The sequence below is a fragment of the Hippoglossus stenolepis genome, chromosome 6 (genome assembly GCF_022539355.2).
Source record: "Hippoglossus stenolepis isolate QCI-W04-F060 chromosome 6, HSTE1.2, whole genome shotgun sequence".
NCBI classification, from domain to species: Eukaryota; Metazoa; Chordata; class Actinopteri; order Pleuronectiformes; family Pleuronectidae; genus Hippoglossus; species Hippoglossus stenolepis.
Genome location: NC_061488.1, coordinates 26288965 through 26313999, shown reverse-complemented (window position 1 = coordinate 26313999; position 25035 = coordinate 26288965). Strand labels below are relative to the sequence as shown.

Here is a 25035-nt window from a genome sequence, read left to right as displayed (position 1 = left end):
TGATAAGGCAAAGGGACTCCGGGGAAGAAGTCAAGTCAGTAACATGTATTGATGAGATATGAATTACTTTGATGTGATAACGATTGAGAAGAGGAAGGAGAAGCTGGAAAGAGAAGCTCCAAGTGTCATGTGTCCCCCGACCTTCTAGACCTATAGCAGCATAACTAAGAGCAGGTCTAAGACAAGCCTGGACCGGCTCTAACTATAAGCTTTATCGTAAAGGAAGGTTTTAATCCTACTCTTAAACGTACAGATGGTGTCTGCCTCCTGAACTGAAAGTGGGAGATGATTCCACAGGAGAGGAGCTTGATAGCTGAAAGCTCTGGCTCCTACTCTACTTTTAGAGACTTTAGGGATGACAAGTAAGCCTGAATTCTGGGAGCGCAGTGCTCTAGTGGGTTGATAAGGTACTATCAGCTCTTTGAGGTATAATGGTGCCATATTATTAAGGGCCTTGAAGGTGAGGAGGAGAATTTTAAATTCTATTCTAGATTTAACCGGAAGCCAGTCTATGTGTGGATTGTGGAGTTTAAGCCAAGGGAGAACTAGCACTAGCGGAGATACAGGAGATGGGATGATGTAAAGTGATATTGTTTTGTGATGGTTACCAGAAAGTTGTAGAGACACTGGAACTGTACGGTGAGTGACACGGGCAAGAAGCCTCCCATCGAGGGCAAACACATTCTTGGGTTCAGGAAGGGGCTCAGAGGGAAGATTTGACTGAGAAATGTAGTCAGAGTCAATGAAATTGTCATCCACACCGGAGTCAACAAGGACTAAAAGAGGTAGAGAGACCTGAGACCATGAGACAGTACCTTTGAGTTGCAGGCGAGGAGGAGACGAAACAACTGAGGAATGGCTCACCAGCGCTCCTCCTGTGGCTGATGAGCCCGCCCTTTTGGCAAGGCCGGACAGTGGGCTATCAGATGACCGTCCTGGCCATGGTAACTGCAGAGCTTCAAGAGATGGCGACGTTGACGTTCTGTAGGAGTGAGCCTCATCCTCCCCAGCTGCAGAGGGGTGAAGAGGCTGTCTGCGGAGGGCCCCCGCAGGAGGAGGAAGATGGAAAAGGAGGAGCTGCAGGTCCCCGATGGTGTGGGTTCTTTGTCAGATCCAAGGGAGGGGTGTGGCTATCCCTACCTGATCTCTCCCTGCGTCTCTCACGGAGGCGGTTATCTAATTGGACGGCCAAAGAAATCAACTCATCTAGGGAAGTTGTTTCATCCCGAGCCGCTAGCTCATCCTTTAGCTGGTCTCTAAGACCGCGGAGAAAAAACCCTTGCAGTGCTCTATCATCCCACCCACTCTCGACTGCGAGAATGCGTAAGTCAATAGAGTATGTTGCCACCGAGTTATAGCCCTGACGTAAGGAGAGGAGCCGGCTACCGGCTTCCTTTCCTTGCAGGGGGTGATCAAAAACTTTGAGGAATTCGGCTGTGAAGGATTGAAAAGAGTAGCAAATAGGTGAATTACTGTGGGAAACGGCTACAGCCCAAGCCGCGGCTCTCTCCGACAGGAGACTCATAACAAAGGCAATCCGCGACTTGTCTGAAGAATACGTGAACGGCTGCTGGTCAAATACGAGTGAACATTGGTGAAGGAGCTGTCTACATGACCCTAACACTCCTGAATACCTGGCGGGTGTGGGGATGAAGGGTTCCCGGGGTTGTCGGATGAGAGACAGAGGGAGCTGGTAGTGGGAGTGCCGGAGCTGGAGCCGGAGCCGGAGCCGGAGCTGGACAGGAGCCGTCAGCGTGGTTAGGTGAGTGGAAAGCTGGTCCAATGCGGCCACCGATCTGTGCCATATTTGAGGACAGGCTACGGAGAACTTCCATAACCTCTTGAAGAGCCTTCTCGTGCTGCCCAACACGAGTTCCTTGGTTGGACAGAGCCTGTCTGATCTTATCAGCATCCGTGGGGTCCATTTTGGCCAGATAATTGTGTTATGGATTGTTGGACCCCAAAGCAGAGACTGGAAACAGATTTGGAACTAAGGCAGAGTTTATTGTACGAATAGGCAGAGAAGGCAGGCTGTGGAGGCAGGGTGCTGGCTGGCTGGAATATCCACAAGAAGACACGAACACTGAACAGGAATGGGGAGGACACGGCACGGGAAAACAAAACGCAGCAGAGCAGCAAGGCACACGGGAGGTCTGCATAACAAAAAAGGGGAAAACACGGGTTAGTAGTTTGTCAAACAAAAGCTACCGAACAAGACGGAATTATCTGGCGGCGTAGTGGAGTCAAGACCAGGCTTTTATGGAGAGGTTGATGAATGAGTGAGAGCAGGTGTGCCTTGTCTGCTGCAGCGGGGAAGCCAGCCACACCCCCTGCCACACACACACGACCTGCAGCGGAAGAACAGAAAGGGGAGGGGGAGAGAGAGAGAAAACCAAAACAACCAAACACAGAATATCACATACCATCTTCTACAAAAGGTGCCAAAAACTCAATGTTGCTGCCACAGGAGCCACAAAAACGTCCAACAAATTTGGTTCCACATTATGGACAATACATTTCTTGGAGAAAAGGAAGAATGTGAATGCTAAGTGCTGTAAATTACTCACAAACAGGGGCTTGCTTGTTAGCGCTGTTTCTTCAGTTTAACAGGAAAAAAAACGTGTCTAGCTCAAACCATTGAGTCATTACGCTCGAAAGACATGATATTTGAGATCGTATACAGCCCAGTGGCTCTCAGAGGGTTAACAGGATACATCTGCAGTAATAAAGTTGATTATTTATGATAATAAACTGATTTGATGAAAATAAACAAAAAAAACTTACAGTTTAGTTAATTTTCCAATCTCGGATGGACACCGGCTTTAAAAACTCCAAACTGCGGCAGCAACAACATCCGGACGTGTCCATCACTTTTAGGTGTCCTCTGGAAACACTTCCGATGTCATTTTCTGTAATGTAATTGCTCTGTAATGTAATTTCGTTTCTGTAATGTAATTTCGTTTCTGTAATGTAATTGTGTTTTCTTAAGTTGCAGTGCGTTGAGCTCTCAGGGCCACCGTAGTTTTTTTTAATAAAAATGTTTAACTTGATTGTGAATACGTCACTAGTTACTGCGGTAAGGGATTTTTTTTTCACAAACTAACAGCTGCTAAAGTTGTGAGATGATGTCCAAGACCCATGAGAGGTGGTTTGAAAAATGAGCAAGCTATTGAAGCTACAAACTTGAAATGTGCATAATTTAGGAAAAATATTAATGATACCCATGATTTGCAGATGATTTGTTATTATTTAGGTGTGACATGTTTCAGGGTTGTCACTACATATAATGGCAGTCATTTGAGATTTCTATGTTGAAAAACCCAAAAGTGATTGAAGATTGAAATAGGATGTATTGCACTTTGATGACGGTCCCTAACTACACCTGTAGTGACGGGCTGTGGGACTGAGATTCAGTTCTTTGCGCTCTCAACTACATCGTCATCTTTTTTCACTTGGTTAAAAAGTGAAACCTCTTCCTAAATCAACTCTCCAACATATTCCAAAACTGGGAGACATCAAGGCTTTGACTCAAAGCTATTGAAGGTAACAGCCACGAAAACCGGTGAATGTCAAATATTAAATTAACTTCACCCCGGTTTAAAACCGTTGTTGTACCAGATTGTTTATCTCAGATGAATTCATCTGTTGATGCATCAATCCTTAAAGAAGTTTGCGTGAAATGTCATGAGTTGTGCTGCATAAAAGGATATCCAAGTAGATCCAGAAGGTCTGGAGTGGGACTTCTTAAACATCTTGACAGCAATGTAATTTAACATGACTTAATCTTAGCCTCTTCATTCCTGACATTTTTGTATGATTAATTTCCCTACAATTTATCCAAAAGGTAAAGGAATGTTACATTAGAGCCATCCTTACTTCTGAGGAAACTGCTGGCCGACTATACCACATGAATCACTAAATCTGTGGTGTAATTTTACACGGCACAAGAGAGCAGATGGCCAGGCAAGGGTTAAAGAAGGTGATTACAACTGTAATAATTTATAATAATATAAGTTATTATTTTAGTATTGTAGTCTGAAGGGGTGTTATTAGTATTAGTATTAGTGTTATTATAATCCTTGATGTGATACTGGAAAATGTTTTTAACCTGTACATGTGAAATAGCAGCTTCCCTGTTTTTGGTTGGTACTGTGAAGGAAAATACATGAGGTTTAATGTGAAATCGTTTTGCTTCTGTATATTACTGAAAAAATACAGGTCTTTTTTCATTTTTGTCAGGTTACATTTGATGACTATGATGGAGCCATTGGATTTGTCAATATAAGAAATGTGCACTGGACATTTGTGGTGAGTATACAGCTACTCATGTAGTACTAAATGCCTTTACAGCATGTGTATGTATGTACAGTATAGCTCATGGTTTGTGCATTTAAAGGTGATCAGCCGTATAATTGCTATAAAGATTTATAACTACCTATATGCTGTAGCATATGTAAATGACCAAATGAGATAGAAATAACTATTGGTTATCAGTTCCTCAGGATCCTCTTTTAGTTTTAAATGTCTTCATGGTCTTCATCCCTATCTTAGCGAAATAATTATAGTGAAAACAGAGCACTCGAATGACCCAAAAGTATCTAATTGTTGGTCCCTACTGCTCATCTTAAGTTTGGAGTCTTCTTTCATTCACTATGACCCACTTCAAACTGATGTGACAGCGGTCAATTCTCTAAATACTTTTTAAGCAGAATGTTTAAATATACACCACCGTTCAAAAGTTTGGGGTCACCCAGACAATTTCGTGTTTTCCATGAAAACTCACACTTTTATTTATCAAATGAGTTGCAAAATGAATAGAAAATATAGTCAAGACATTGACAAGGTTAGAAATAATGATTTTTATTTGAAATATTAATTTTGTTCTTCAAACTTTGCTTTCGTCAAAGAATGCTCCATTTGCAGCAATTACAGCATTGCAGACCTTTGGCATTCTAGCTGTTAATTTGTTGAGGTAATCTGTAGAAATGTCACCCCACGCTTCCTGAAGCACCTCCCACAAGTTGGATTGGCTTGATGGGCACTTCTTGCGTACCATACGGTCAAGCTGCTCCCACAACAGCTCAATGGGGTTGAGATCTGGTGACTGCGCTGGCCACTCCATTACAGACAGCATACCAGCTGCCTGCTTCTTCCCTAAATAGTTCTTGCATAATGTGGAGGTGTGCTTTGGGTCATTGTCCTGTTGTAGGAGGAAATTGGCTCCAATCAAGCGCTGTCCACAGGGTATGGCATGGCGTTGCAAAATGGAGTGATAGCCTTCCTTATTTAAAATCCCTTTTACCTTGTACAAATCTCCCACTTTACCAGCACCAAAGCAGCCCCAGACCATCACATTACCTCCACCATGCTTGACAGATGGCGTCAGGCACTCTTCCAGCATCTTTTCACCTGTTCTGCGTCTCACAAATGTTCTTCTGTGTGATCCAAACACCTCAAACTTTGATTCGTCTGTCCATAACACTTTTTTCCAATCTTCCTCTGTCCAATGTCTGTGTTCTTTTGCCCATATCAATCTTTTCTTTTTATTGGCCAGTCTCAGATATGGCTTTTTCTTTGCCACTCTGCCTAGAAGGCCAGCATCCCGGAGTCGCCTCTTCACTGTAGACGTTGACACTGGCGTTTCAGGACCATTTAAAGAAGCTGCCAGTTGAGGACCTGTGAGGCGTCTATTTCTCAAACTAGAGACTCTAATATACTTGTCTTCTTGCTGAGTTGTGCACGAGGCCTCCCACTTCTCTTTCTACTCTGGTTAGAGCCCGTTTGTGCTGTTCTCTGAAGGGAGTAGTACACACCGTTGTAGGAAATTTTCAGTTTCTTCGCAATTTCTCGCATGGAATAGCCTTCATTTCTAAGAACAAGAATAGACTGGCGAGTTTCACATGAAAGTTCTCTTTTCTGGCCATTTTGAGAGTATAATCGACCCCACAAATGTGATGCTCCAGATACTCAACTAGCTCAAAGGAAGGCCAGTTTTATAGCTTCTCTCACCAGCAAAACAGTTTTCAGCTGTGCTAACATCATTGCACAAGGGTTTTCAAGGGTTTCCTAATCATCCATTAGTCTTCTAAGGCGATTAGCAAACACAATGTACCATTAGAACACTGGAGTGATAGTTGCTGGAAATGGGCCTCTATACACCTATGTAGATATTTCATTAAAAACCAGACGTTTCCACCTAGAATAGTCATTTACCACATTAACAATGTATAGAGTGTATTTCTGATTAACTTAATGTTATCTTCATTGAAAAAACAGTGCTTTTCTTTGAAAAACAAGGAAATTTCTAAGTGACCCCAAACTTTTGAACGGTAGTATACATATTTAATTCCACGTGTCATGAATCCGGCACTTATTTTGAACCATTTGAATGCATGGTAACATTCTCAGAACCTTTTTTTGACAAAACTTACTACTTTCAGAACATGTTTTAAGGTTGTTAGAAATTAATGTTCTAATAATGTTATCCGTAAACATTTTAAAATGGTTATTATGAACATTTTTATAATGTTTTAGAGAACTTAAACAGGAATATTCTGGGAACCAAATAAAACTACCCACTGAAAACAGTATAACATTGCATAGTAACATTCCCAGAACCTTTTTACAACAAACATGTTATCCTTTTCAGTAACATGTTCTGATTGTTGGTGCTAAAGGTTCTAATACTGTTATCATTAAACATTTTAAGAAGGTTAAGATAAAATTGTTTTGAAAGTTTTTAGAGGACATTTTACTATCTTTATTTTCTGGGAACCAAAAAAAGACAACCAGCTGAAAACATTAACAGAACATTGTTGGTAACATTCCCAATGCTGTTATTTTACTAGTTAGGACAGTTTAACTGTCCAGCTCTTTGGTCCAGAGCAAGATGGTTCATCAAACTGACCAGAGGCTCAGTATCTGACAGTTATGTCCCTGATAAGCGACTTTGGGCCTCCAGATTTACACCCTGGCAGAATGTTAATTTAATGCCTGGCAGTGTGAGGTTTTGGGTGGTGAAGTGGAAAGTAGCAGTGTGGAAGTAGTAGTAGAGGCTGGGTGTGTTGTAAGTCTAATTTAATGAAGGGGAACCAGCATTTGCATCTCCTCACTCATCTGAAAAGGAAACAATTTAAGGGACCAATAACCTCACAGTGACAGATGGAGACTGAGAAGCTTTGTCACCATGTCTCATATGATTAGACTGTGTTTGGTGTAAATACTGACAGAAAGAAAAAATACAGACCCAGTGCTGTTAAACTATTCTTTCTGCATGTAGAGATACCTTCATCTTACAAGTCTTACATTATGGGATGGATTTGAATGCTTTGTACATATCAGACAACAGCAGTGAACTTCATTATATATAGATGTGATTATTGCTCTCCCTATTTTGCACTCCTAAAGCTATTTTTGCTCTATTCTGGTTTGCACTACTGATATACTATCTACCCTGTGTCTGTAGACTACCTACTGTGTTGTGTACTTGCATGTCACTTTAGTACTTAATGTTATGCACTTATATGTTCAAAAGCTTATTACGTATATGTTGACTGTTACTTATACATTGAGTACCTATATGTCTACTAATATGTTTACACTGGGGATTAGGGAGAGACAAACCCGTATATGTCCTTTACATAAGCAGAATTGACAATAAAGTCGATTTTGACTTTGTTAACAGATTGTTCTGCTGCTTTAAAGAAAACACACACACACACACAAGCACAAATATTTGATTGTATTGGGTTTGACTGATATTCATTACGATGATTTTTATATTTTCTTTTGCTAGGAATGAAAGGCCTCTGTGACAGTCACCAGACACACAAAAGTGAAAATTCTGGCAGAACTCAATTATATAAAACACGTGGTTAAAAGGGAGCACCAACCACTACATTGAATCTACTGTGAGGACATTCAAACAGGATTCCCACTCATCCATCTCCTCTTTCTGCAGGGAAATCAGCAGAATGCTTCCCCTCAGCCCCTGAATAGCTGCTCCCATCAGCAGCTGGGTTTTATCTGACATGTCCCAGCAGCTCAGGAGATGATGATGTAGCTCTTCTTCTTCCTAAACCTCTTTTAGCACCTGAGAAACCAGATGTGTTGCCCTGCTTCATTTCTTTCTTGTCTGTCTGCAGTGTGCAGCTCACATGTTTTATATTTTACGGCAGGGCTATATTCCATTTTAGATTCACATTATATTAGAAAATGTCATATCGAGGTTCTATATGACCAATTATTGTGGAACCTTTTGAAGAAACCTTCCCCAGAGTTATTACTATTTATATTGTAGATAATATTACTGAATGATAACATACATAGACCCTCCACCCAATGTCTCAGTAACAACAGTGTTAGAATTCCTTCAACCAAATAACAGTAAAAGCATAAAGACCCTGATTTGGGGATGGGTTCACATCACACCAAAAGGTCCGGTTCCTGGTTTGAATCAGTGTCAGTCATATATTGTTTGAATTTTCCAAATGATCCAGTTCGTGTTCACAAAGGCAAAGCGCCAACAGCTCAGAAAGTGTAAACAAGAGCCATGTGATGGAAATGTCGCTCTATTATTGTCATTCAATCGTGCCGGTAAAAACACAACAATCTCAATTTCTACTTGAATATGGTACATCATGGAACACCGTCAGGTTCTGTTGACCTGGAGTGCATATAATCAAACATTAGAGGACCGCGCATATGAACATCTGATGAGACAGCGAGCATTAAATAATTGAATATTCACCATACATCACTTCCTCCCGTTACTGTGACTATCCACAGCAGACGACAATGATTAGGTGCATGCTCCTCCGGGCTCCTCCACGTACGACTCCACATCTACTGGGCTCACAGTGGGTCTTGAGTTAAGAATCATGTCGTCATACCACACAAATTTGTCCTTTACATCTGCAGAGCTACCACTTTTCTGCAAAGCGTTGCATACTTTGATCTACTGTTGATGTAGTTTTTTTACTTTAACTCGACACTGCTCAACAGTTCGCTGGAATCCTCTCCTTCATTTTCTCGCTAAGTATTTTGAATACCTCTGTGTGTTCCTATGCACCTTCTCTAGTATTCGAGATATGTTCTCTTCAGCCCAAATATCCAGGAGGCATCTCACTTCATCCTGAGTCCATGTTTGACCCCTGCCAGTCATCATTTTGGCCGCAAACGGTGTGGTAGCCCTCCGGTCATCAAAACAGGAAGAGAAAACCTTATTAAACCAATTAAATGACAGATAAACTGGTATGCTTCCTGTTATTGGTTCGAAGGGAGGTCACACTAGAACTTAACTGCTCCAGAGTTCACTTGACAGCGGTCCGAAAACCACCTCTAAACCCGCCCTAAAACATTTAAAACCTTAGAATATTAATTTTCACTGTGTACCATATGTTGTACATCTATTGTAAGTTGCTTTGGAGAAAAAGCTGTACAAATTGATAGAATGTTAATGTGTTGATAAAAACATTCAACACCGCAGCCTTAAAACAGAATTTTTTTTAAAATATTGTTATCCATAATTAAAACAACTACGTAATTCTAAATTGTAATTAAGTGCGTTGTCACAAAAATCTCCCTAACGCTTATCAGATTATAGTTTGTGGAAATAGGTTACAGACCATAGTCACCGTATGTGTGGCTCACTCTGACACTGTGCTATCACAAAACCCATTTTATCATCTAACTCTGCTATACAGAAAATAGTTCAACTAAGAAGTTTCATCCTGATGATCCACCACTGAATTAGTAGTTTGTTGTCCTACAGTAATTCCACCTATTACAGAAATAAACCAGCAGATACACTAGTCCTGCTAAAGGGTAACCTCTGCAGTTTGTGAACACAAATGGATGAAAAGTTCATTGTTTAAATGTGGCTTCAGATTGTGACTGGGCTATGAGGACAAGTTTATCTGACATTCCTCCTCAGTTTGAATGAAAGGTTCTGAGAGCTTTATCTGTGCCAAGCACATCGCTCTGCGTCTCCACAGCCTACATGAAACTTAACAGTTTCTCTCTGCATCCCTGTCTGTAGTTACAGCTCTCTGCCTCTGCGGGGCAGCAAAGTGACTGAAGGCTGAAAAAGGCCACAAGTGATTGCATGAGGTGATGGTGATTATCTGCAGGTTTGGAAATCATCAAGCAGATTTTCTCCATCACCATTAGCCATGTGCGCTGCTGATCATGCAACTTCCTGGGAGCTGATGGGTTTTCTTTACAGACACAGTGAAAAAGGAAAGATCTTGGCACAACAATATACATCATGAGAACATGAGCTGCTGTGGTTGTTTGAGGGGTTCGAAGGTCTCCACAGACATTTGGAGCCACCCATGATAAACCTGTCTCAGTCCTATGCAGGTTTGTATTTGTCCAAAAAGAGTTCAACAGCTCCTTGTTGGATTGGACATGACAGCTTTGTGGATGAAGCACAGACTAACTGCTCTGATGTCCTGCAGAGGAGCCTTGATCCATTTTTAATATACTTACTGTTCATGTCCCATCGTGTAATAGAGTCACACTGTTTTTTCCTAACAAACTGTTAAAAACCAAAAGCAACAGTAATCTGTAAATGAACTGCAATTTATTATCATCTTTGTAAAGTTTTATATAGAAGTGATATTTACACAATTTAATTGAGACAATTCAAAGTTTCACTTTAATTCAACATCTTCTCTTAATAAAAAAAAAAAAAAGAACATAAAGGTTAAACCTGAAGAAGCAACAATATGTTGGAACACCAAGTTAAAGTTGTAAAACACTATTTCTGTCTTCTTGTGTTCCAGAGGGGGTGTGTGTGTGTTTTGTCTGGCTCTGTAGATCTAGCTGTAGTTCCTGAGGTACACCAGTCTGTGAGGCTGGAACTTCTCCCGACAAAGGGGGCACTCTGCCTATAAGAAGCATCACACAAACACACATGCCAATGTTACATTTACACACCCAGGGTCAGCAAGTGTCTGTATTATTTTCACACTTGAGGGCTTGGTGGGGTCAGCTTGTTTAGAAAAAATTATCCAGAGAATGAATTTACACTGGTCAGCTACGAGCAGTGGTACCCTGGTTTGAAGAGAGTTCACTGTGGAACAACTTGACCAATACTTCCCTCATTAAATCATTTCAAAGCCATTTTTCCTCCATTCAGTTTGAAACCTGATTGACATCCATGTTTACTAGCTCAAGTTCTAGCTCTGTCTGCATTTGTTGGAGCCTGATTGAGGCAGATGACCTCCCACCAGGAGTCAGGTTCTGTTCAATAGTTCTACTGAGTGGGAAAGTTGTTCTCACCACTGTCACCATGTGTCATCACATGGGGGAACGTTCTGTGTCTGTATAATAATAATAAAAATAGCTTGCATTTATATAGCGTCTTTCAAGAGACCCAAGGATGCTTTACATATGTCTGTGAGGACAGAACAGAAAAGAAAAAAAGTAATAACACAAAACAGGATAGAAATAAAGAGCAGAGTGGAGCATTAACTGAGGCTAAAAGCCCTAGTGAACCGGTGGTGTTTTTTGAAGCTGTCCAGAGATGCAGCGTTGCGTATTTCGGAAGGGAGAAAGTTCCAGAGGGTGGGGGCTGTGATACAGAAGGCTCTGTCTTCAAAGGTTTGCAGTTTGGTGTTGGGGATAGAGGGCAAACCTGAATTCGAGGACCGCAGCATTCTGAGTGGAGTGTAGGGGTGGAGGTGGTCGGTTAAATATAGTGGGGCTAGGGCGTGGAGGGATTTGTAGGTGAGAAGGAGGAGTTTGTATTTAATGCAGGCCTTTAAGCACTAGAGGTCAATAACTCCAAAGAGAACCATTAAAACTCCAGTGTGGTTGAGGGAGGTAATTATGTCTTTGACAAAAGGCTTAGGTTTCAAGACATGTATGTCTCTGTTAGGAAATAATCCCTCAAAACATCTGATCTTAAGATGTTTGTGTTACAAAACAGTCAAAAGTCTCTGAATAAACAGAGCTGCTTTTGATTCCCTTCCATCATGAGTACTGTTTGCACATATCCAGGTGTAACTTGTGTAACTGACCTTGGTGTTGCACCACTCTGTGATGCACTCCCAGCAGAAGAGGTGTCCACAGGGGGTGGAGGTGGAGTGTCTCCTCTCCTCCAGACAGAGGATGCAGCGGGCGACTCTGGAGCTCGAGCTCTTTGTGCGCTGAGGACTGCACAGACAGAGTTCATGTCATGTGTTGAATGTAGGTCTTTTCTACAACACAAAGTGGTGTAGTATTTGCACTGGCCTGGCGTGTCTCAATAGCTTGTGATGAATGGAAATATTGACTGGGTACAATCAGCATCCAAGACTTTCTGTATGGTTCAGCTGCTGAGAGCTAGCAAGTCAAAAAGAATGACCAGACCAAAGTTTCCCAACGGTTCCAATTGGATGACTTCTACTTGAGCCTGTCATAACAACTTTTGTTGGACAAGATATTTCCCCAGAAATTATCAGGATAAATTATATTTTTTATCCTAATTTTCAGACCATTTTATACCACTGATATAATGTGGAAATATAATAGCATTATAATACAGGTACATAATTCTTAAGAATATTCAGTCCAACATTGGAATTATAATTAAAGATAGTAATATGTCCTAATTAAATACATTTTGTTGCCACTGTTCTTAAACAAATTCGATATACCACCTTGTTCATGTTAACTCTCCTCTCTAATTCGGCTTTAACCAAAAATGTTGTCACTTCATCTCCAGCTGGTTGTGGCTGGAACAGGGCATGTGTGTGTTTTGAGAAGTGCTATATAAATAAAGATATTATTATTGTTATTATTACCCGATCACTCCCGGAGACATAGGTGATGAGATTGGCTAAAATGTTGATGACATTTTAATTTAAACAAACACGCATGTAAACACAATGGGCAATTTATGAAGGTCAGCAGAATTATCAAGTTCATATTTAAATGTCGCACTATATATCAATATAGTAATTATTGCTACAGGCCACAATTTCATTTCACTTCAACACTGAAATAATTTCTGTAGAAAAGGATCCATCCTTTTGATCCAACATTCTGCCCTGACATCAAGACCAGAGGAAGAGTATGTGGGCTGTGTCCTTTGGTCTGTTCTGTACCTGAGCTTTCTGTAGAGCTTCCACTCCGTCCTGGCTCTCTGTCTCTGTCTGAAATTGTTGAGCTGGAGACAAACAGTGATGACCAGCTGAAGGAGGGACACGGCACCTAGCAGCCTGTAGCTGCTCCTGATGGTCCCGTCACTGCTGTATCGCCCCATCACATGCAGCTACACACACAGAGAAATGAATGTAGATAAAACATGGTGAAATAAATCAGTGAGGCAGTGATTTAGATCAAACTGGTTTACAATCCGGTACCACATGTACAGCAACGGTTAGCTACATCTAACAAGGTCAGAGTGGCTCAGCAGGGTGTGTGACCAAGTGTCCGAAGCCCTGTTCAGTCCTGGTATTAACATCTGTCCCAAGAGTAGACAAGTAGACAGCTGTACAGTAAAACATCTGGGGCTGAGCCCAGAGTGGGGGGTTGTTATTGTATTAATAAACTTCTTTATATATGAAACAAGCCTATTTTGTTCCCTAGTAAAGAGAACATATGCACCCCAATATTTACATAACTTCTACACAATGTCACAAATACTGTAAATATTTATTTTTTTATTTCACAACATGTAAGCAATTGTACTAAAGTATTTCAACTTTATATTTCTACTCTGTGAGTATATACATGTCAGAGAGAATTGTTGTATTTTATACTGCATTACATTTATTCTTCGTTTGTCTCTTTCTGTACCAAGATACTAAACAGATAATAGTAACAAAGCAGTTAAGACATTGTTCAAGACTAAATAGGTATTCCAAATGCCGCACCAATTTTTCAATGTCTGTGACAGGAACTTCTGTTTGCAGGAGTCTGTGTGTCCGCTGGTATCTTACTCTTCAAATCAAGTAATTAATCGATGATGTCGGATTATGACTCCAGATCATTCCGGTCACTTTAACCCTGATGTCCTGACTGTGCTCGTCATTACGTCTCGTGTTGTGTAGCAGGTGTAAACATGTGTCTCATAAACTCTGGAGTGAATCAAACAAACACAAAGTAAACGTCAGTCCTGTATGTGTCCTAATAACTTGTGATCAGTGATGGTGTTTAATGTTAAAGTGTCAGAGGTCGAGTAACGAGAAAGCAGACTCAGACAGAGACTCTGACACAGGACGACCGGACCTTTAATGAGTGTCTGTCCTGATCCTGAAGCAGCGGTGGTTATAATTATGCAGCGGTGGGACATCGATAAAACAATGAATGTAGCGGAAAACATGAATCGATTATGGTCTTTCACTGCATCGATGCAGAGTCTTCCACGTCCGCATCACGTTGCATTAAAGAATCTAGACATTTATACACCTCTAGTGGATGTTCAGTTGCGAAGGTATTTACCGGTGAAAGTAGCAAATGGCAAATTATTCGGGGCTTAAGAAAAAACTGCCCCGGATGCCCAAGCCAGGCGACACCCACGGACGGCGCTAAGTTTGTCTGTTCACTCCTGACATTGAAATACATATTTTACTCCTGTGAGTAGATTTAATGTCCTTGCTCTAAATGCAAATACACACATACATAAATTCTGTTCACAACAACTCAATTATATTGTATTTACCAAGTTTCTATTTGCAGATGTGTCTATTGTGTGGAGAGAGAGAGAGAGAGAGAGAGAGAGAGAGAGAGAGAGAGAGAGAGAGAGAGAGAGAGAGAGAGAGAGAGAGGCTGTGTGTCTAGTGAGCACGAGTGTGAGAGGACCAGGGAAGTGTCAGAATGGGCTGAAGCTGCTTCCAGACATGCACTGAACTCCGGAGAATCTGTGGACGTTCTTCAGTATGTGTGAACGCAAATGTCCAAGGCAGAGCCTCCAGACTTTCTTTTGACATTAAGACTTTTCATCAACACACCCACTAATGTGGAAGAAGTTTACGTCACTCTTTGGTTGGGCCAACTTCGAAAATAGTAGTAATAAAACAGTATTTTTCTATTTTGTCTAATGTCAGAAATACATGTAAGACATGTAGAAAAAATAAAAGTCACCTACATAGCTGATACCGGCCATCCTCTTGGATAGGTGATAAAAAGAGCCACTGAGGTAGAACAGAGCCACATGGAATCGGTGCAGGAGGGTCAGACCCTGTCGGAGGACAAAAATGGCCGGCAGGCACGCTTTCCTCTGGGGCTCTGACAACAGCCCCACTGCCTTCTGCACCCACCTCCTCAGCCAAGCCTCCAGGCTCCATGTCCCGGCAGCTGTCTGCCGCCGCCTGACACCGCTGAGGCTCTCCTGCCCACCATCCAGCTCGTTCTCCAGGCACACCAGGACCTTGTCCAGGAGATACGGCAAGAGGGCATGACAGAGGACAAAGAAGCCTCGTCTTGCCCGGGAGGGGATCTGCCGTTTAGTGGGATCCACCTGCACGATGCTGACATACTCTTCACCAAGAGTTTGGTAACCTGAGGCAGAGGGTGAATCAAATCAAATGCTGCCTACAATAATTGAAATAGTGAAACATGAAGTGAGTAAAGTCGGATGGTGTGGTAGGTGACTACCGGAGAATGTTGTTAAACCATAGTAGACTAGATCTGACAGCAGCTCTATCTCTTTCCTCCAGTCCAGCCATCGTTTGGAACCTACAGGAAATAAACAACAAACAATAACACACTTTAATACTACACAAATGCTTAAGCTCTGCACAGACCACAATCGTCATTCTGAGAATCACCAGCTCAGCTTTTACCCGAAACATGAAACAGCCATGACATTGAAATTGTTCTATTAACATTATTAAAAACACTATTAGACCTTTTGTGTTAATGGTGGAGAGAGACTTGTGATTAGAATAAACTACACATGGGAAAGTGTTGAGAGAAGTATGGTTCTCTCAAACATCTAAACACAGTGTCGATATACAATGAGTTGTGTTAGGAAATAAAAGCTCATAAACTTCAACACTGAATTTAACCCACAAACATCAGCATTTCCATCACAACGATTCCGTTTTGAAATTTGGGCTGTCAGTCGGTTATATTTTATAATCGGTGACTAAACACAATAATTAATTCAGTCTTCAATCCAGACTAGAGGATAGGACGCTCTTACTTTGCCTACATTTGCTAAACCTACCTAAAGCTACATACTAAAGTAGAGTAAGCTAGCTAAAGGAGACGTAACTTTCCAGTTTTTAAACCAGAACAAACTCACCAGCAAGTGTTTGAAAAGCTTCGTTGCTGTTGTTTTTCAGGAAGGTTTGATAGTATTCGTCCTTCTGGATGGAGCGAATCAACTGAGAATGGTTAGCAGGGCCGAGGGGCATCGTTAGCTCGCAACAGACAGAAGCCGATGTCCGACGCTTGCAAACGCAGTTAAGTTGCAGTTCACGGTGAAATATTCATGTCCACTGACCGGAGAGTTTCACTCTGAACCCTGCGTCTCTACCGGTGTATCCAAGCAGCAGCTGCCAATCAGTCCTGTCAAACACATTCACAAAGCTACCGAGCTAAAGCTAAAGAGTCCACAGCACCGCCACTAGGCTAGGCTAACTGCTATCCAGTGGTCATCTGTCGGATTATGCCGTTATATTACACCAATATTCTCCAAAATACTTGTTTAGCGAAACTTCATCCAAGGCACACAGGGGAAGTTGCTGCTCGGTAAACAAACGAGGAAGGCTGATGATAAACCTCATCACCAACAGCGCCACTCACCGGCCGGAGGGAGCATTACAAGCTCACTTTCTGTGATAAGGAATAGACCATTTTCACAGCAGACATTTTGACATTAAATTACAATAGATGAACTGAAGCGTTACTAATCACATTAAGTAAGACTCTAACTCAATACAAATGAGCCTGCAGCTGCATTTAACAACTACTTCATGTCTGCTGTGAAAAAGGTCTATAAACTATGAACCTTCCTTTTCATAATCAGTCTGTATTTTTAGTAAATACATACTCATATTGTGAAGTATAATCTGTTTTCCTGTCAAGTCCATTGACATTAAAAGTCAAGTGCAACAAAGTAGAATATATTGCTTTTTTGGGGGTGTAATTTCAATTGTTCATTGTTCTTCTGATAAACTGTGGACCACGATTGACAAACCAACTATAATCAAACTGTCAAATAAAAGGTAAGGTGTGTGAGAACTTGACTGTCATAAGGACAGCACTTGGTGAATGAATGTGTTGCCTGTAGCCTCACTGAGATGTATGTTAGAGCAGAGAAAATGTACTTTGTTGATATGTTCATGTTTATTGCATATTATCTAATGCTGTGGTCACATTGGGCGGCTGTGGCTGAGGGGTAGAGTGGGCGAAGGTGGGCGGTTCAATCCTTACCTGCATCCCGAAGTGTCCTTGGGCACGATACTGAACCCCTAAATGTCCCCTCATAGAATGCACTAATTGTAAGTCACTTTGGATAAAAGCATCCGCCAAATGATATGTAATGTAATGTAACATATTGCGCCTGCTATGATATTAGAAGTAAAGCACAACCTGTTATTTGATTGTGTGAGAGTTCTGCCAGAATCATAATAAAACCCCTATTAAACAAATACAACAGTTTATTTCATTGTATTGACTTCCAAGCATCCAGGTCACAACTGGTATGGCATTGGTGTATTTAATTTATTGCTTTTTAATAAAGCAGATATTTCTTGCAGTTCAGCGTTAATAACAAAATTAATAACAAAATGAACAAACAAGTTAAAATAATACGATAACAATGTATTTTAAGCTAAATCTGAAGCTACAGATAATTAATTGATTCACAGTTCACAAAGAAGCTGAAAAAAAGAATATAAATTATATTTGATTCGTTTGTGCCGTATTACTGGACCATAGATCCTCTAGCTGGTGTGCACATTCACCCAGCCTTTATATAGCCTCCCCTTCTCTAGTCTCCTGACAGGTAATTCTCTCCGCCCACTCTCAGTCTCATAGAATAAACATTTAGGCTTGAGATTCTTGAACAAAGACTGAATTTACTCCATTGATTTGTGTCACCTGTCATCTTTGCAAGGGAAAATTAAAAAAATTGAAATGACACCAAACCAAAATCATAGCTTTTTCTGCTTTGTTACATTTATTTTCATTATTTATAGACCCTGGAAATATGGGCCTTCTTGATTTTTTTTAGGAAAACATGTGATACTTTAGTATATACTAACCCTGTAATCATTTAATATGCTGTAGAAGGCAAATTCAAACATTGAGTTAACAAATACTGGAATCAACTTAGCCAACAACATACACAAAATATATACCTTTTTCTTGCATAATGTAAATTCCCCTCTAGGTTGATTCCTCATAATTATCCATTGATAAATGGATAAATTAATACTGGCTCATAGTGGACTTGAAAATGTATCAGACTCTAGTCTGTATGAAGAACGCACATCTCAAGATTCATCTAATTGGCTTCATACTCGCACCAGCGAAGTGCAGTTACACATTTGGTGCAATTTGGACAATAGGCTCATTATTAATAAACTTTGCTACAGAGAGCTGGTCGCCAGTTTCTTCGGTCAGTGGGGGCACGGCAGTAGTCCCCTCAGTCTGGGGACCAAGTTGAACATGTCTTCTTCTACGAACTCTGATCACCTAGCAGTGGTTTGACCAATTCACTTGTCTTCAAAGTAAAATCACAATGTTTGTCTAGCTGTTGTATTGCTTTATATTTAGTTGAATTAGAGCTTTTATTCTGAAAAGTGAACTTGGGTCTGAAGATTGTGTCCGTTGCTTAACAGACTCTGAAATAGTGACATGTAATGTATGAAAAATTAACAACTGTTCAGTAAATAATTCAAATTTTATATAAACCAGAGTAATAAAGGCAATTCGGTTTCATTTGATGACAGAATCTTCATGACCGTTAAACCAGGTAGGATGAACTCAAAATGTTTAACTTCACTCTGCACTATTCACTGTTTATAGAAAGCACTGTTACATTATATTGGAGGCCTGTTATGTTTTAATTATTTCCTGGGATTAGGGAGCACAGATGACAAGGAATAATTGGGAAGTAGCTCTGGAGCATTACCACAGGCTAAGAGACGAGAAAATTCCAAACAGGCAGGTTTAGAATGGCCACTGCACTAGTAGATTGAAAATGTACAGATAATACAAGAAAACAATCCTTTATTTAAATCCAAACACATGAACAATATTATCAAACAATAAAATGTTTGCTAATAGCTATGCTTATAAATGTGTGTTGTATGTACTGCAGTGTTGGAGTATCTGCCACAGACACAATGTTTTAGCATAGTCAGTATAATTTGATCTGTCTTCTATCTGGGGAAGTAGGTGAAGTACATTCATTCAAACCTCAGACAGCTCTGCTGTGATCTGCCTGAGAAGTTGCAGAACCAGTTTCTTTGTCTCCTCACTGCTGCTCCCTGAGCCAGCTGGGTGTACTATAACCTCTAGTAATAATCCCACTCCTATCCCTTGACTGTGAATGTTGGCAGCACTTGTATTATCCCTCAGAAAGTCTGCCCCGCCATCCTGCACACCAGGAAGTTGCACTTTGCTCTCAGTGTGAGGGGAGGAGCTGGGGGCTTGCTTTCCCTCCTCCCTTTAACATGGGAGCTAATTGTAGCCTGTTGCAGAGTAAAGGTGGATGATGTGAGAAGCACTTGGAATAAGCTGTTTGGATTAAATCACTGGAGCGCAAAGGTAAGACGCATACTTGCTGCATGCACCTCGTGTTTATCTACCTGCCGGTTTCAGGCGTTCAACATCAGCTGCTTTATTTGTTGACTAATATTGTTTCAAGGCATCAGTCCAGACAGGAATTGGAAGTCTGATAAGAAGTCATTACACACAGCTAAGTCGGACCTTTGGGTGTGCTAAAAAGTTCAGTCTTCACATGAAGGTGCAGTGATTTGACAATAAACTCAGTTTATGCATCAGTCAGTTCATGAAAAAGTTTCTGTTGCTCTGTTGTATTAATGGATTCTACATGAAACCATTCAGGTAAATAATATTCACCGCATTTTAGCTTGATGAGTAAGCAGAGCAGATGTGACAGATAAGCATCGCCTTGCCTTCCTGTGATTTATCACAACAATATAAAAGCACAGTTACAGCTTGTAATAAACTGTGGTAGAATATTTCTACTGCGTGTAGACATAAATGTCAAACACTGAATTTTTATACTTTGAAATGGATTGTTTTTGTAATTAAGTCTTTTATTCAGTATTACCCTACGGTTCATATTCTTTGAACTTGTGAAACAACATTTAGAAGGAAGGTAAAATAGCACAAATAGTAGTAAATAAATAAAATCAACTGTAATGTATGAAATGCTTTTTCACACCATTTGATATTAATGTAATACAATACAATGAATATATCACAAAGGAAATTAGTGATCTCATGTCTAAAATGTGTTGCTTGTATTTGGCTAATGTGAATTTAATGTGTTAGTGAAGCTAAACTGAATCCACAACAACAAAATAACCATAGAGGACACAGGAGCTGCGTAGGTGGCAGGTTGTTTGCAAGAGGACATCCTTGAAGGTCCCAAATGACATACAGCACGCACACACGCACACGCACACACGCACACACACACACACACACACACACACACACACACACACACACACACACACACACACACACACACACACACACACACACACACAAGTGGAAGGAAGCAGGGGAACTGAGGTCACACCTGCTGAGACATGGAGTATGTTACTTTCATAGCTACCTCAGACAACATCCGCTTCAGCTACAGGATCAAACACATTATGTCTGGGATTCACCCTGAACAACAGACACTTACAAACACAAAGGGTTGATGGTCTTCATAGCCCCCCCCCCTCTCTTTGTCTGTCTGTCTGCTTGTGTGCTTGTAGTGGAGGGGCAGAGGGGGAAATGTAATCATGTGGGGGAAAAATCTGGGAAATTGAAACTCCAGGAGAACAGCAGGGAAATCCAAAGTATGGGGTGCATATTTGATCATTTATATCTTATATAATATGTAATTTATATTGTTTAAAATCGATTTAGACCAGATGCGGAAAACCATCGCTGCAGAGCGCGAACCGTCCTCAGCGCTGCGCGACGCTTCGATCTGAATAGCCCAATTGATTAACACGGGGGCGGAAAGGAAGCGGTCAGCTTTTCTTAGCGCTGCGCGGCGCTTCGCGGCGCTTCCGTGTCCGGTGTGAACCCGGCCTTACACAAACACACACAAACACACAAACACACAAACACACACACAGACATGCATGCACACGATCACGCACACTGATATGCATATACTTTCCTCCTGCCTTTCCTCCTAGTTTACCACATGATTTTTAGCCAGATTTTCCCCTTGCCAACAAGTTTTGGAAGTCACCAACAAAAGCCAGAGATCAGAGCTAAATTGGCCTTCAATCGGCAGGTGCTAATTGCTATGTATGAGCTCTTCAATCACTGAAAATGTACCTGCTATGGCAAGATTTTTATTAGGCTAACTATTTAAATGAATTGGTGGGTGAATGTGGTAGAGGTGCATGTTGTAGCCCCTGATTATTGTATTTTGCCTTTATATGAAGTACTACTGAAATACAGTTTGTAGTAAGCTAAGTTTGAGTATGTAAAAAGAAAAAAATGTAAGTGTACATTATTAAGGTAAAATATATATATAAAAAAAACTATTACATTATTGAAATATAATAAATCATTTATATATTATTTCCCCTAAGTTATTAAAAAACTTATTACATTTTGTAAAAGTTTAAGATAATCATGATTTGCCACTGTTATGTCCACTGATGTGACTTAGGGTGACACACAGAGGAGCAGGAGAATCACAGAGACTTACCACGTCACTTCTCATGTGTTTTTTGTTTTGTTACCCTGTAACATAAACAAAGATTTTTTACTGTTTATATGGCCATTGTTGCAGTGAAAGATGACTTTAGGATTGGAGGGCACAGATAAATGATATCATCCTTTTGATAGAGGCTTTCGATTAAAATTCTTGTATGGGCTGTTTTGGATGGCAGTTTCCTTTTATATTTTTGGATTTTCTTTTCAGGCAAACTTGTCTGAGACTTTCAAATTAATACTTTTCATTCAGTGAGCTTATAGAAGTAATCGCACATTGTTAAATCAGCTGTCATAAGGTATATTTTTTACTGTACATTTTACAGACCATGTTCCTATAAAAGTATTGAGGAGGTGGGATCTGGTTGTTCTTGTCTCAACACTTTTTAGTCTCTTATGAGAGGGGAGACATTTAAAAAGGCAGTTAGCTGGGTGGAAGGAGTCCTTTAAGATCTTTAAGCCTTTCTTTTCTTTCCTTTTTTTGTAGTCTGGCCTTGTAGATTTCCTTTAGTGGTGAGAGATCCCACCCTGTAATGTTCTATGCAGTACACACCACCATGTTCAATGTTCTCCCCTCCTTTACATTCACATGTCCAAACCAGACAGCTATTACAATGACAAGGATGCGCACCACAGCCACACGATAGAAAATCATCAAGCCTTTTTCAATTGTCTGAAGAGAGCTTTCTTCAGAAGAAGAGTGGTATTGTTGGTATTGTTTTCATTATCTACTCACCACTATGCCAATGGAGGGGTGGGTGAAGTGTTTGAGTCCACAAGGAGTCTCAGGGGTAAACAGTGTTAGAGCAGAATCCAATACAATTGAAGTCAATGGTGAGGCAAAAGAAAAAAAAATACCATGCCTCCATACTTCTCCTGTGGTGTCATCCAAGTGTCCACAAGCCCCGACATTCACATTCAACTATAAACAGCGTCATTTACACATTGTTTTAAGCCTAAAAGTCGACCACCACTGGCGCATGTTGGAAACGTCGACCCAGTTGCTCGAGGTAAATCCAGTGGGGGAAGTCCTCCTGTGTTCTCACATTGGATTCTGCTGACTTTATACTTGGGGCCACTTGGAGATAATCCAGAGGCTCTCACTCAGACATTTGCGTTCACACATACACTCCTGGAGAAAGTGCAAATAGCTTTTGTCTCAGATTTCTTGCAGACAAACTTTGGTACAAGTGTTTATGCACGATTTCATTTACTAAAACAATATCAATTGCTTATCAAAGCTAAACTCATCATGGACCCCGAACTGCCCATCAGCTTGCCTGATTTAGATCTGTACGATGAACCGAACAGATCACATTTCTTCATCCTCTTCCATCTCCTGCCCTCATCCCTATACCCACATCCCCTAATCCTTTTTTCCCTCATCAGACCCATCCTCACCTCCATCCATTCATCTTCCAATCATCAATTCCAATGAAATCCTTTAAACTCCCTATTGTTGTAGTGTGGTTCTTGCTAGTGGAACGTGGGAATGCAGGCACAGTGAGGCACACTTCATTTTTTTAAAAACAACTTAACTTATTTATGAATTAATTTAGTTAACTCCTGATTTCCTCATCTACAGTACCTGGTACTGTACAGAGAGTACCCACACTCACAGTAAATCTCATTTGTCCCTCAGCTTAATGTAGCTGTTCTCATACCTGAGTGGGTTGTAAGCAGCTCCGCCACATTCTCCACACAGCTGGTTTGAAGTCAGAGGACAGGTATTGTACCATATGACTTTTTATGAGGCCATGAGGTAAAACAAACATGAGTTTGTTAGGTGCTGATAGGACTATGCAAACTCAGTGTTACTGTAGGAACAAATGGCTCATAGCCCAACATTGGTCTGCTTCAGATAATAGATTACCCATCTGGGCTATATTTCATTTACATGTAGACATTTTGTTGTTTAGGGGAAACATTTACATGTCAAGGTCAATTGACTTCTCAGGAAGAGTAGCGTGTACTATTCCGGCTACACTGTAGTTGTAAACTGTCTTCAGTGGCTCTGAAGGAGCTTTATCAGGTCTCATGATGTCACCAATGTTTAACATGCATTACAAACTGGGGGCACAGGGCAAAACCAACCTGTTAGTCTACTTCTCAATACTCACTGGCTTCTTGACTGTAGATGTGAATCTTTAAAAAACACCTCACAAATTTAAAATATTTTTCATTTTATATGTATCAGACTTTGGTCCACTTTGATCCAGACAGTACATAACTGTGGAATACACTCATTTTTATTTATTGGAAACACTTTCATACTTATGTCCGCTCTGACTGTGTGTGAGACCTCATTTTTTTCAGTTATTTACTTATTCATAGTTTGGCATTTCTTTTACATCTTTCTCAGTGGTGTAACACACTATGTGCCCCATTTAATTCCAATGAATATTAAACAGTAGACAATTTATATTTCAGTTGTAATACAAACATATATGTGCCATGAATCTCACAATCACAATTATTACATGTAAAATATTAGTAAAAATGATAAAAGGCTGACATGTTAGATATCTTTAATGTCAACACAACATGTGGAAAACCTTGTAGACCACCACAAATGTTTTAGGGATGATTTGGGGGGTTGGGATCGATCACTGGATTCCTTGAACCAACAAGATAATAAGAAACAGTAGAGTGAGAAAGAGCTGTACACACTTTCATAGACCTGAGAAGAATTGTAACCAACAAAAGGGAAATCACCAGTGTGGGTTTTCTTGATATAGCTGCATAACCTTTAAGAATTGTTTTGTGTGCAGCCACTAACTTTTTGTGAATTGATTTGAATATTTAGTGGTGTTATATTTGTTACTTTTAAAATGCAGGTCCAGACAGAGAAAATTTCAAGCAAAGGTCCAGAACATCATAATATTGATCAGTGCAATATATAATGGAATATTAAATGTATCAACGTCTGTGTGCAGTCAACAAGTCATCAAATTAAAGAAAGTATAATGAAATAATATTTAACAGTAGTTATTCTCAGTTTTCACACTGTATTGGTGGATTACAAATTTTGGGTAAACAAATAAATGCTATTTTCTCATGTCAACTAAAAATGTTTAAAAAAACAAGTATTAAAAAAATGCTTGATTTTAGAAAATAAATTGAATTATAGATTAGGGTTACCCTTCTCTTCTTTATGTCATTTTCACT

At 40.4% G+C, this 25035-nt stretch overlaps 1 protein-coding gene across 1 annotated transcript; it reads right to left on the bottom strand.

The window, feature by feature from the left end:
- Positions 1 to 10568: 10568 nt before the first annotated feature.
- Positions 10569 to 16718, bottom strand: pex10 (peroxisomal biogenesis factor 10). Its single transcript, XM_035160228.2, has 6 exons — positions 16241 to 16718; positions 15589 to 15669; positions 15080 to 15492; positions 13095 to 13261; positions 12027 to 12162; positions 10569 to 10892 (listed from the first exon to the last, which is right to left on the bottom strand). Exons 1-6 carry the CDS (start codon positions 16350 to 16352, stop codon positions 10824 to 10826), a joined length of 978 nt encoding a protein of 325 aa, XP_035016119.1. The 5' UTR covers positions 16353 to 16718; the 3' UTR covers positions 10569 to 10823.
- Positions 16719 to 25035: the final 8317 nt, after the last annotated feature.